Source organism: Lethenteron reissneri, chromosome 65 (genome assembly GCF_015708825.2).
Source record: "Lethenteron reissneri isolate LAM-NWPU_2019-01 chromosome 65, ASM1570882v1, whole genome shotgun sequence".
In the NCBI taxonomy this organism is placed as follows: domain Eukaryota; kingdom Metazoa; phylum Chordata; class Hyperoartia; order Petromyzontiformes; family Petromyzontidae; genus Lethenteron; species Lethenteron reissneri.
In genome coordinates this window covers 4,194,672-4,208,651 of record NC_083843.1, presented here as the reverse complement: position 1 = coordinate 4,208,651, position 13,980 = coordinate 4,194,672, and the positions used below count along the sequence as shown (strand labels likewise).

The 13,980-nt window shown below is 48.4% G+C and overlaps 1 protein-coding gene across 1 annotated transcript in view; it reads right to left on the bottom strand.

The window, feature by feature from the left end:
- The window catches only part of LOC133359443 (uncharacterized), a gene marked incomplete at its 5' end in the record, with an annotated part of 84,918 nt that overhangs the window by 36,804 nt on the left and 34,134 nt on the right, over positions 1-13,980 (bottom strand). The window contains 4 exon segments of the mRNA XM_061577853.1: positions 2,008-2,123; positions 3,204-3,226; positions 4,697-4,930; positions 13,476-13,571. Of these exon segments, the coding sequence (XP_061433837.1) occupies positions 2,008-2,123; positions 3,204-3,226; positions 4,697-4,930; positions 13,476-13,571 (469 nt within the window).

Below are 13,980 nucleotides of genomic sequence, written 5' to 3'. Positions count from 1 at the left end.
AACGAGCCCCGAATCCCCTCAGCACCCCCCTTTACTTCCCTGGCAGCGGCCTCGCTACGGCCTTGGCCACGCCCCCTGCTATATCAAGACCGGAGCTCCCCGCTCCCAGTCACGTGTCCCTCAAACCTCCAATGGAGGCTCCCGGTGCTCAGCGGCACCCCAAAAACCGTGTCCACCGCAACAACGCAGTGACCTCTATTTGTGTCTCTATACGTGTACTCTTAATGTGATAGCCCTACAGTGCTTAACTCCTCACAACTACAGTAAGGGAAAAAAGTATTTGATCACCTGCTGATTTTGTACGTTTGCCCCCTGACAAAGAAATGATCAGTCTATAATTTTAATGGTAGGTTTATTTGAACAGTGAGAGACAGAATAACAACATCAAAATTCAGAAAAACGCAAGTCAAAAATGTTCAATTGATTTGCATTTTAATGAGGGAAATAAGTATTTGACCCCTCTGCAAAACATGACTTAGTACTTGGTGGCAAAAACCTTGTTGGCAATGATGTGTGGCTCTCTGAGCTTTGGGCATCCTTTCATTTTCAAATCGAGGATTCTGGACACAAAACGCCGAGCTTGCAGCAACAAACAGCACAAAACAAGTTGCAATAAATTAGAATGAATACATTTGTTGACTTAGGCGTGGTTCGTGTAGCATCTTGGGAGCAGAGATGAGAGGTCTCCCAAGTGGATGGGAGCGAGGGAAGATGCAGAAAGAGAAGTAAGGTGGCCTGCAGTGTGGTGAGTGGGTGGGTGAGTGAGGTAATAAGAGTGTGAGAGAGGGAGGTGGCAGAGTAAGAGTGTGAGTGGGTGGGTGAGCGGGTGAGTGAGGGAGTGAGATGGTGAGTGGGTGGGTGAGTAGGTGGGTGAGTGGGAAGATGAGTGAGTGGGGTGATAAGAGTGTGAGTGGGTGTGTGGGTGAGGTAGCAAGGGTGTGTGGGTAAGGTAGCGAGAGTGTGAGTGTTTAGTCTGGGATGTATTTTGACCGCGATTGCATCATCCGTTGTGATTGCACTCTTAGAATCCGAAAGCTGCCTTAGTCCGGCTCTCTGAACTTCGTGTAGTGATGCACGGTGATTGCTATGTGTCAAGAATCTCGCTGCAGCGATCCAATCAGCTGTCACTTGAGTGAGAGTAATCTCGTGCTGGAGCAGTGGGTGAACCAGCAGTTGTTGTTGTTCACTCGTGTCGCTGTGAACCAAGCGACATCAGTTTGATTACTGGTTGTGGCTAACAATTGGGCCGAGCGATTAGAACTGGTCCTTGTCCTACCCATTAACAAAAACACAGACACACAGTGGCCACCGTGGTGAAGTATGGTCAAGCAACCTCCATATTCGACACTATTTGGAGGCCTTCATCCAGAGATGGATTGACAAAGGGCTGTAAATGAGGATCTTGTACTGAAACTATGAGACCCAGTCAATCTTTTACATTCCCTTGTACTTTTTAAGTCCTGGGTTATGAATGCTGCCTTTTCGATGATGAAACAGTTGCAATATCCATCCTGCACTTCGTTTTATGTTAACAGTTTAATCTCAATTTTCCTGCAGTGAGTGCCCTAAGAGCAATAAGTAACTTATCATTCGGTTCATGTTCATCTTAATTCTCACCTAGCAGCCACTTTCGTCAACCAACCGTGAACCCACTGCACCAACGCGTGATGGTCAATGTCTGAATGAGCGTGACGGGACTGGAACATGCTTCATCCATAGCTTACAAAGTTGCCCTTTTGCTCTCAAGAAACGCACTGTCACGTTGCTGTTGTTGTTTCCAACTCTTGATGAGTGAGACCCTTCGTGTTGTTAGCGATCTTTCACCCAGCACCTCGGTTCCCGTTTCATGATCTGAATAGACGCAGGTCTCCCTTGCCAACTGGTTACCCTGCATTAATGCACTCAACCTGGGTAAAATAGAGGACGCCCTCCAAATGGGTAGGATTTGTCGGCATTTTGGAGTCTGTAATGGAGTCTAACGAAGATCGTCGTGGCAGAGGAACGTACCGAGAAAAGACAGAAGTTTAGTTTGGACGCCGCACACTAAGATGACTTTTGTGAGGTTCAGACCATGGGAGACGGGGGCTGGGTCATCCTGAGTCTCCTGGGAGACTGAGCTCCTCCTGCACTCACAGAACAGGACACACACAGAGTCTAATGAGGGTCCCTGTCTCTCTACACACACAGCGTGATACACACAGAGTCTAATGAGGGTCCATGTCTCTCTACACAGCACGGTACACACACCGAGTCTAATGATGGTCTGTGTCTCTCTACCCACAACATGGGACACAGAGAGTCTAATGAGGGTCTGTGTATCTCTGCACACAGCATGGGACACAGACTCTAATGAGGGTCTGTGTCTTTCTACACATAGCATGGGACACACAGAGTTTAATGAGGGTCTGTGTCTCGCTACACACAGCGTGGGTCACACAGAGTCAAATGGGGGTCTGTGTCTCTCTACACACAGCACGGGACACATACAATCTAATGAGGGTTGATGTTTCTCTACACATGGACAAGACAGACAGTTCTCGACTTAGGAACCAACATCCCCCTCGTGTGCCACAGTGGCAGCCTTCTTAGGCGCTGCTCGCTAACAGCACTTGCCCCAAACAGCCTGTTAAGGCTACACATGGGATTGTTGTTGTTGGGGTGTCCTTTGTGTGTGTGCATGCGCACATGCCCGTTTGTGTGTCTGTACAATTGTGGTGACTCATCGCCCCTCTTCCGACTACAAACTAGCATCAAGGAAAGTGAAAATATTACTTTTTTTCTATTCATGTTACTTAATTTGATGTTGTATTTACTATGTACGATATTTATTCTTACTTATGAGTTTAACAATGCTTCCCTCTTTCGATATGTATTCTAAATCATGAGTTTAACAATGCTTCCCTCTTTCGATATTTATTCTTAATTAGGAGTTTAACAATGCTTCCCTCTTTGTTGAACCATAACACTATTTATAACACTGACTGTGTTGGCATTTAAATATGGTGCATTATTGGGTTCGAGTTCCAGAACCGTTCGACTTACGAATAAGTATCAGGAACAAATTACGTGCATAATCCAAGGACTGCCTATATGGGATACAACTGCATACAATTGGATTTATTAGGAATCACATCACGACCGTTTGCTGATTTGTCCACCAGGTGACAGACAGAGCTCGAGATTGAGTCTGGGTTGGCACTGACCAGAGATTCTCATGCAGGGGATCCTGAAAAACACAAACCCGCATTTCAAATTAACATTGACATCCTAAACAGATGCCCCACCTCCACCTGCTGTTTACAGTGGAGCGTGACATCAGGGAATTAACAAATACCTGCACACCGAGAATGGTGAAACACAGGGCTCTCTAATGGACCTATTTGTCAATATCGAGATTATACTCTTTGGTTCTTCCGGTAATTTCACGTAGGTAGAAACAATTAAATACAAAATTATCGCGACGTTTCGACCGCTTGTGTTGCATGATTTATTTTTATTTTATTTTTTCTATCTACGTGACTTTACCGAAATAACCAAAGAGTATGGATTCCTGCAGTCACGAAAGCTTCAAATCAATTATAAAAAAAATAAGCAAAGGCTTTATCCTTTCTGAGTATTAAAATAGGCGTTAAGATGTTCAAACACCAAACAGATACCTATTGCAAGGCATCAATTCTCAACCAGAGCTATTAATACTTTGATACTTGAATTGCTTTTGTACTCTTTGCATCACAAACAGGATTCATTTAACTGGACATGGACCCCAACCAATAACAAAACCACTCTTTGCAGGTCTAGTCTAGCAGCTAAAAAATTGGTTAAGTAATTTTCAACAACTCATGTTTCGAACTCTGAATAAACCAAACTTTTTATTTCATCAGGTAAGGCCCACTGAGCTATTTTGCTGTTTTTTTAGAAGCGACCTGGTCACACATCATAGCTCAACAAATTGGTTTATCCAGTTGACATTTGAAGTAGCAGCCAAATACCTTAAACGCGTAACGTTGATTATAAATGTGGAGGAGATGAACCGGATGATCCAAAGAATAATATACTTGACCACGGTGGGAGAGAACAGAGCGAAATGCAAACTCTAAATTTACCGCAGGCGTCGCCAGGATCAGGGTCGGACCCATGACCTCCTGCATACCAGGCCGGCTAAATGGCGATGTTGTACTGGACAATTCCAGGTCTGAATGTCACTTAGAAGCAAAAGCGCATTTATTTCTGGAGACCACCACTTCCTCCTAGATCAATAAACACTGAAATAAGATAGCCAACAATGTCAACATCTCACAGCGAGGTGCACCTATCCTAGTTGTAGATCAACCCTCTTTTGAGAAACCAAGACTGTGAGTATAAACTATAATAATAATAAAATACTTTGCCAGGTAAGGCCCACTGAGCTATATAGCTCTTTTTCAGAAGTAACCTGGCCACAAATGATAGCTCAACAAAGTGGCTTATCACATGGAAATGTATATCAGCCAAATACTACAAAAAGAACGTTTCTAAATATGGAGGGAAAACCGGGAGACCCAGGGAAAAATCCACACGACTACAGGGTGAGAGATACCACTAAATCCAAATATATAGCCGGCGTCAGGGTTATAATTGAACCCACGACCTCCTGCATACCAGGCGAGGTACTTAACATATCCTAGCTACCACGGCGAGTGAATGGAGGTGCTGCCACCTGCAGGAAGGAGAGTGGGTCCTGCACGGCGAGGGCGGCGAGCAGCTGGTTGATCTCCTGCTCCAGGCCGCGTGCTCTGCTCTCGTAGCAAGCGATGTCCGCCTGGATGCGTGACAGTACGGAGCAGCCCTCCTCATCCACGCGCTCAAGCGCCTCCCTCTCCTCCTCCGTAAGCTGCTCCCTGCGGCGCTCAAACTCTCGGCTGATCTGTGCCTTGATCCCACGCACAGACTCCTACACAGAAAGTTCCGAGTTGAGTCACTCGTAAGGTAACGACGCAATGTGGCGTCGTACAGGCAATGATTGTTACCATACCTCGATTATGTACATGGAGATGGGCGACGTGTGCATTGGGAGCTCGGAAACATATGTAATGCGAGCGTAAACGGGCTCGCGGGATGTGACGTAACAGGTGGGAGGAGTTAGGGTCACGTGGGGAGAGAGAGAGCTTTTAAGGACAGGAACCGGAAGGGCTGGGGGAGAGTGTGGAATTAAAGACAGGAGGAGGCCACGCAGGGCAGGAGGAGGAAAGTGGCGTGATCGCCACAGGTCGGGACTCGGCACCGTTGGCCAGCGGTGTCCGGGCACGGAGGAGACGGAGAGCCAGCAGCGGGGCTGCATAGTGAGCAGCCGTGGGGCTGCAGGTTGGAGGCAGAGAGGCTGAGTAACGAGCCAGCAGCGGGGCTGCATAGTGAGCAGCCGTGGGGCTGCAGGTCGGAGGCAGAGAGGCTGAGTAATGAGCCAGCAGCGGGGCTACATAGTGAGGAGCAGCAACAAGTCTGCAGGAGCGACGGCAGCAGTGGGGCTGCCGAGCGGGAGACGGAGGAGACTCTGAGCGAGACGCCGTGCGGGCAAAGTGTACGAACCAATAAAGGACAACGGAAACAGACCCAGTGCAAGAGTCCTTTATTACACATATATAGCACAGGGAGAATGAGAATGGAATATAAGGGAAAAGTATCATAGGCAAGGGTAGTGTAGTGACATAAGAAGGGAGGGGCTGCTGTAGGCTCTGGGTTCCCAGGTGGGTCCAGACGCGTAAGCCTCTGGGCGCCAGGCACTGGGTTCCCAGGGGGTCCAGACGCTTTTAAGCCTTTGGGCGCCAGGCGTTGGGTTCCCAGGCGCTTAAGCCTTTTTGGCGCCGCCAATGGGGGGGGGGGCTGTGTGTGCTCTGTGGGATGTCTGGTGGCGCACACGGCCCCACCCCTCGTCGGACCAGGCATAAAAGGAGAGCTCCCTGGACGATCGGGGCCCAGTTGTAACTCAAGACCCAAGACCCACGACCAGCCATCTGAAGACCCTGGGATGCTGTGAGAGCCAGTGCTGGGACTCTGGAACTCCCGACTCTACGACCTTGTGAGGGCGAGCGTAGCCAGAGTAGAGTATCTAGAGTATCTAGGCTGTGTAGCTAGGCTGTGTACCTAGGCTGTAACAGAGTATCAGGACTGTTGGAGTGTTGTATTGTAATAAAGAAGTTACATCTACAAGTGTCTCCGGAACCCGTTACATTTGGTGTTAGAAGTGGCTATGGAGACAAGAAGTAAGCCACGTACCTTCAGTCCTGACGGCGATGAAGAGGAGCAGGCAGCAATGGGGCGGCCAACGCCGGCCGACAGTGACGCTGCACCGCCGGCCGACAACAACGTCGCACCGCCGGCTGAGCAGCTGTCTGCTCCGCCGACCGTCCCCTCTCCAGCGTCGGGAGCAGAGATGGAGGAGGCGCTGCTTCGCCTCGCAGAGCTGCTCTGCGCCACCGCCTCCCTCCTGGGCGAGCTGCGGTGCTCGCGGCCGATGGCGGGAGGGAGAGAGGCGGCGCGGCGCTCGCCCGAGCCCGCCGCCGCCGCCGCCATTCCCCCCACGGATGTGAGGGACACTTCCGGGTGTGTCGTCACTTCCACCAGAGGAGCAGTGACCGCTGGGAGCGACGTCACTTCCGGGCCCAGCGTGTGCCAACCCGACGACGCCGCGTCATCAGCGCTGCGTCCCTCACCGCCGGGTGACAGCTGTTGGCAACCTAGCACAGCGCGTCATCAGCGCTGCGACCGGACAGTGAGGGCGCCATTCTTACTGTAACCAGCGCCGGGGCCGGCACATGGACCGACTCGCTGCTCGCCGCCCCTGCTGCTCTGGCCAAAGGTTGGAGGTCGGGAAACCAGGCCCCTGACATTTCGTACATTTACGCGCTCCGGATTAATGATTTTTTTGTTGACATTTTCTTCGTTGTCGTCGGGGAGTCGTGACTGTTGTTGGGTAAACTGTGTGGAGCTTCGCCCGTGAGTGTTGTCAATGTGTGTGCGAAACTTTGCTTGTGATTGTTAACAATGTATGGTTTATATTGAGCTTTGTTCGTGATTGTTAATGTATAGCTTGTGCTGTCATTGTTAACGATGTATATACTGTATGGGGCATTTATCTTGAGATGGTGACATGCTGCCAAGGATTTGGAATTGTCATGCTGGTTCTCAAATATCTTGGGGTGCAGATCCTGACCAGGATGGCCCAGCGGGTGTTGCGTGTCTAACACGAGAGTTGTGGTCCCGTCATGCTATGGCTGACGGCTTGACCTGACAGCCCGGAGATAGACACACTCCGTGGCATGTCTAGCCTAGTGGGCTGTGTGCTCACATGGCTCAGAGAGTATGGTCCCGTCATGCTATGGCTGATGGCTTGACCTGACAGCGCGGAGATTGAAACACTCCGTGGCATGTCTAGCCTAGTGGGCTGTGTGCTCACATGGCTCGGAGAGTGTGGTCCCGTCATGCTATGGCTGACGGCTTGACCTGACAGCCCGGAGATTGAAACACTCCGTGGCATGTCTGGCCTAGTGGGCTGTGCGCTCACAGGGCTCGGAGAGTGTGGTCCCGTCATGGAATAGCTGACGGCTTGACCTGACGGCCCGGAGATTGAAACACTCCGAGGCGCGTTCAAACAGTGGGCTGGAGATTCGTGGTGTTCAGGTGTAGTTGTCCCGTTATGTTGGGACTGTATCCCTCGGTTGTCAGGGTGCATGTTGTGCAGGGAGTGAACAATGGGTCGTCTCAGATCGGTCGGTACAGCTATATGCTGCGATGCGAGTCTTGGAGAGAGGTTGGGTCTCAGATCGGTCGGTACAGCTATATGCTGCGATGCGAGTCTTGGAGAGAGGTTGGGTCTCAGATCGGTCGGTACAGCTATATGCTGCGATGCGAGTCTTGGAGAGAGGTTGGGTCTCAGATCGGTCGGTACAGCTATATGCTGCGATGCGAGTCTTGGAGAAAGATTGGGTCTCAGATCGGTCGGTACAGCTATATGCTGCGATGCGAGTCTTGGAGAGAGACTGGGTTGAAGTCCCCCCCGATATGGCCGACGTGCGCGGTTTTAGGATGGAGACGCCACGTTGGAAAGGCGGGGGGTGCAAACGGTTGACATGTAATGTCGGTGGTGGTCCTCATTGAGGGCTGCTGGGACGCAAGCACGGGATGCCTTGGAGATGCGGTTCGCGCGTGCGGCCACCATTTATGGACAGGAGCAGGCAGATTTATTTTGGTTGTGTCATGTAAATTTTATATATATTTCGATTTAAAGCTTTCGTGACTGCAGGGATTCATCTTCTTGGTTCTTTCGGTAAAGTCACGTAGAAGGGAAGTAATAAAACAATAAAAATAAAACATAATAAAACAATTCTCACGACGTTTCGGCCACAACGCAAGCAGCCGTCCTCAGGTGAAAACCAGGTCCGTCGAGGCGACAGAGTCTGAATGAAACAGCACACGAGCTTGGAGCATATATATAAGCTGGGCGCATTGACAAAGGAATTTGCATATCAAAAGGAATTTAGCATATTTATGGGAAATGCAGGAATGTGATTAGTACTGCATATGCATGTGCATTATGCAGGATTAACAGCCTCAAAGGGAGCTGCAGTTACTGCTGCTGCAGCAGTTGCTGCTGCTGCTGCAGTTTCTGCTGCTGCTGCAGTTGCTGCTGCTGCTGCAGTTGCTGCTGCTGCACTTGCTGCTGCTGCTGCACTTGCTGCTGCTGCTGCACTTGCTGCTGCTGCTGCTGCAGTTGCTGCCTTATCCATTTTAATATAACACTATGTATTATTCTACCCACCCTAATGTGTATCATACTGCTATATGTTTACTGTACAATTACGACACCATACATTACTCTGCACACTGCACCATGCCAGTGAGTGGAACGCGGTCTGAAAGTCACCGTAAACGTGAACACAATCAGTTAAGATCCGAAATGGTTTATTACGTCCTTCCAATGATTGCTAAGCCAGAATCCATCTTCTCGGTTGAAATTGTCTCTGTGTTTGTATATGTGGATCGCCTCATGAACGAATCTCTCATGATAGCCAGATGGCTTGCAGAGAACCTCTGTCTTGGAGAAGGCAATGTCATGTGAGCCCACTGAATTGTAACAGTGATCTGCCACGGCTGAGGTGTTTGTCCTACCGTGTTTCAGTGGTGAGACACTGCTTAACCAATACATACTTCATCTGGAATGGAACCTTCTACAAGCAAATTGAGGGCACCCCAATGGGCTCCCCCCCTATCTCCGGTTGTAGCCAACATCTTCATGGAGAAATTTGAGACGGACGCCATCCAGACTGCCACTCTACGCCCGACCTTATGGAAGAGGTACGTAGACGACACTTTTGTCATCTGGCCACATGGCCGGCCTGCTCTAGACCAATTTCTCGACCACATCAATTCCATACACCCAGCCATCAAATTCACCATGGAAGTCGAAAATGATGGCAAGCTACCCTTTTTGGATGTCCTAATCAAAAGGAGACCTGATGGTTCAATGAGCCACTCTGTCTACAGGAAAGCCACCCACACGGATGCTTATCTAAAACCGGATTCCCACCACCATCCATCCCAGAAGAATTCCCTCATCAAGACTCTATATCATAGAGCCCAATGCATCTCCGACCATGAACACATTTCCAGTGAACTCAAACACGTACGCCAAGCTCTTAAGGCTAATGGTTACTCCGACTACACAATCCGCAAAGCCATCACTCCAACCATCAAGAAGGATCCTGTTGAGGAGCCTTTCAAGACCATCACCTTACCCTACATTGCTGGGGTCACAAAAAAGATCTCCAAAATCCTGATTAAACACAAGATCCAGGTCCGATTCAACACAGTACATAAAATCCGTGATCTGGTCCCGTCTGTAAAAGATGTGGTTCCAGACATACAGTACCCTGGCGTCTACAAACTAAGTTTCCTCTGTGGTAGCAGTTACATTGGAGAAACCAAACGACATGTCTCGGACCGCATCCGTGAACATAAGGCAGACCTGAAACACGGTAGGACAAACACCTCAGCCGTGGCATATCACTGTTACAATTCAGTGGGCTCACATGACATTGACTTCTCCAAGACAGAGGTTCTCTGCAAGCCATCTGGCTATCATGAGAGATTCGTTCATGAGGCGATCCACATATACAAACACAGAGACAATTTCAACCGAGAAGATGGATTCTGGCTTAGCAATCATTGGAAGGACGTAATAAACCATTTCGGATCTTAACTGATTGTGTTCACGTTTACGGTGACTTTCAGACCGCGTTCCACTCACTGGCATGGTGCAGTGTGCAGAGTAATGTATGGTGTCGTAATTGTACAGTAAACATATAGCAGTATGATACACATTAGGGTGGGTAGAATAATACATAGTGTTATATTAAAATGGATAAGGCAGCAACTGCAGCAGCAGCAGCAAGTGCAGCAGCAGCAGCAAGTGCAGCAGCAGCAGCAAGTGCAGCAGCAGCAGCAAGTGCAGCAGCAGCAGCAACTGCAGCAGCAGCAGCAACTGCAGCAGCAGCAGAAACTGCAGCATCAGCAGCAACTGCTGCAGCAGCAGTAACTGCAGCTCCCTTTGATGCTGTTAATCCTGCATAATGCACATGCATATGCAGTACTAATCACATTCCTGCATTTCCCATAAATATGCTAAATTCCTTATGATATGCAAATTCCTTTGTCAATGCGCCCAGCTTATATATATGCTCCAAGCTCGTGTGCTGTTTCATTCAGACTCTGTCGCCTCGACGGACCTGGTTTTCACCTGAGGACGGCTGCTTGCGTTGTGGCCGAAACGTCATGAGAATTGTTTTATTATGTTTTATTTTTATTATTTTATTACTTCCCTTCTACGTGACTTTACCGAAAGAACCAAGAAGATTTTATATATATATTTAAAAATGTAGATACTGGAGCAGCCCTGAAGTGCGACTTCTTTGCCCAGTACATGAGTCGGCCCTGAAGTACGACTTCTCGACCCGGGACGTAGACAGACGTCCGGATAAGTGTATGTAGAGGGATGCTCGACATGTTGATCTTCGCCTTCTCTCCACCTGACGGATGGGAGGCTGGCAGAGTGGTGTGGATCCCTGTCATCCATGCGGTGGTTGTGTGATTTCGGTTCGATTACCGGTGTTGGTTGTGCATCCAACGCGTCGGAATCTGTATATTTGTTGTTAATTCCCCGTTTTCTATGCAGATCCCGAGGAGGGCTAGGTGTGCCGCGGGTCGTTTGTTCACGTGTTATTGCTTCACCTTTTTGTTGATTGATGCTTGTATATAGTGTAGAGTTGTACAGGTTGGTTATGGTTTTTATGGTTGCTTTCTTGTTCTCTTTTCTTTTCCTGTTGAGGCTCGCATATTTTTTTCTCTCTCTCCCTTTCGTTAATTTAAACTTTCTAATTATTGACAGCCGGGACGGCTGGAGGCTACGTAGAGGGGGGTAATGTAGTGACATAAGAAGGGAGGGGCTGCTGTAGGCTCTGGGTTCCCAGGTGGGTCCAGACGCGTAAGCCTCTGGGCGCCAGGCACTGGGTTCCCAGGGGGTCCAGACGCTTTTAAGCCTTTGGGCGCCAGGCGTTGGGTTCCCAGGCGCTTAAGCCTTTTTGGCGCCGCCAATGGGGGGGGGGGGCTGTGTGTGCTCTGTGGGATGTCTGGTGGCGCACACGGCCCCACCCCTCGTCGGACCAGGCATAAAAGGAGAGCTCCCTGGACGATCGGGGCCCAGTTGTAACTCAAGACCCAAGACCCACGACCAGCCATCTGAAGACCCTGGGATGCTGTGAGAGCCAGCGCTGGGACTCTGGAACTCCCGACTCTACGACCTTGTGAGGGCGAGCGTAGCCAGAGTAGAGTATCTAGAGTATCTAGGCTGTGTAGCTAGGCTGTCTACCTAGGCTGTAACAGAGTATCAGGACTGTTGGAGTGTTGTATTGTAATTAAGAAGTTACATCTACAAGTGTCTCCGGAACCCGTTACAGTAGTATAGGAAATACTTCTATCTTGATTTGAAGCCTTCGTGACTGCAGGAATCCATACTATTTGATTATTTTGGTAAAGTCACGTAGGTAGAAAAAGAAAATAAATCACGACATTTCGATCGCAACACAAGCGGTCGTTCTCAGGCGAAAACAGTGAGAGAGCTGTTACAAACAAGGGGTTATATATTTTAATCAGTTAATGGGGAGATTATGGAGAGAGGGAGATTAGGGAGAGAGAGATTAGCAAGTCAAAGTTAATGAGCTTCCGTCGTCGCGTAAGAATACCGTTCTAACTCTGAAGAGAGAGAGAGAATATGGAGAGAGTGATTAGGGAGAGAGAATAGCATGTCAACGTTAATGAGCGTCCGTCCCCGCATAAGAACAACGTGGCTGTACAAGAGCACGGTAGCAGTGTTAATGGTATGTTAATGGGAGATTAGGGATTAGGGAGAATAGGAAGATGAGCAAGTTAATAACATGTATATGTGTGAGACAAGCTGCGGTGCTGGCCGCTGCGCTGTGAGAGGAACCTGGTTAAACACAAACTGCGGCGCTGGCTGCTGCGCTATGAGAGGAAAGCGTGTAAAAGTCCATGGTGGCCGTGCCAGCGAGACATACAGTCTATAGAACAGCAAGAGAGAGCCATCGATACATCAGGGAGCAAAAATGTTAGTGATAGCACAGCCCGTTAATGCAAAGGCATCCAACAGGGCAATACAACTGAGAGAGTCGAAGGTAACAGCCAAGCGGCAGGAAGGATGGAAGCATCACAGCAAGTTATGACTAACCTGGTTAATAAACATATAACCCCTTATTTGTAACAGCTCTCTCGCTATTTTCACCTAAGGACGACCGCTTGTGTTGCAATCGAAACGTCGTGATGTATTTGTATTTAAATGTTTCTACCTACGTGACTTTAATGAAAGAACCAAATAGTAATTAAATACTTCTGTATGTAGCTACACGTTGCTGAGTGTGTATCTGGGGGAAATAAAAAAAACACATCTATGGGTATCATTCGCATCTGTCTGTCTGTCTGTCCGTCCCACTCTGGATCTACCAAATGGTGCGTCGGAGGGAAACGCGAATATAAATGAAACCAATTCTCTTGCCGAGGTCATTCTGATTAATTGCGTCAAATGTTTATGAATATCTATAACAAATACACGTGACAATACCGTATTTTTCAAGTGAAAATGTGCTGGAATAGGCAAATAATGCAATACTCTCGTCCACTCTTCCTTGCACTCCGGCTATGTTGGTACAATCCAGATTTGGGGGGCCAAAAAGGAGGATCGCAATCTTCCATAAGCATTGTGGTTGTGATCAATAAAGGAATCGACAGGGCAAGTCGCAAATGTATCGTCCAACGTGGATTGATTCCGTCCGTCCCCAAAACTGCTGTCATGTTGGAAGTTGCATTGTAAATGAAATACAATTCATAGGGAAAACCAGAAGAGGGATTTGTGCGACTGCCGTCTCTCTCTGTACCTCCACGCGCCGGTAGTCATCCCTGAGTGTCTGTGTCCATGTCGCCGCCGTGTTCCTCTTCTCGTCTCTCCCTTCTTTCTTGACTCTGAGCTCCTCCTGCGTTGGGGTAGATACATAAATAAATATGTGGTGCTCGCCATTGCCATTGGTGGATCACTTGTAGATCATCATCCTGCTGCATCTCTCCGATTAGCACGGTTGGCTACGAAATAAGTTAAACACACATACACACATCTGTTATCATTATATTTCTGCATATGTCTTCATTTATACTTTTACTTTTCCCACAATTGAATACGGACTGCACATGTATTGAGACAAATAATCCAAAGGGAACTACTGTGGAGCAATTCAATATTCTAAGACAACATCATCAACAAATATCACGTATTTCTAAAATATATTTTAAACCTCTTCCAGTGACGGGTGTAGCTACTTCTCACACGCCATACTTTACATAGTAACGTTTCTCACTTAGTCAAACTAATAATTTGAATTCTCATGT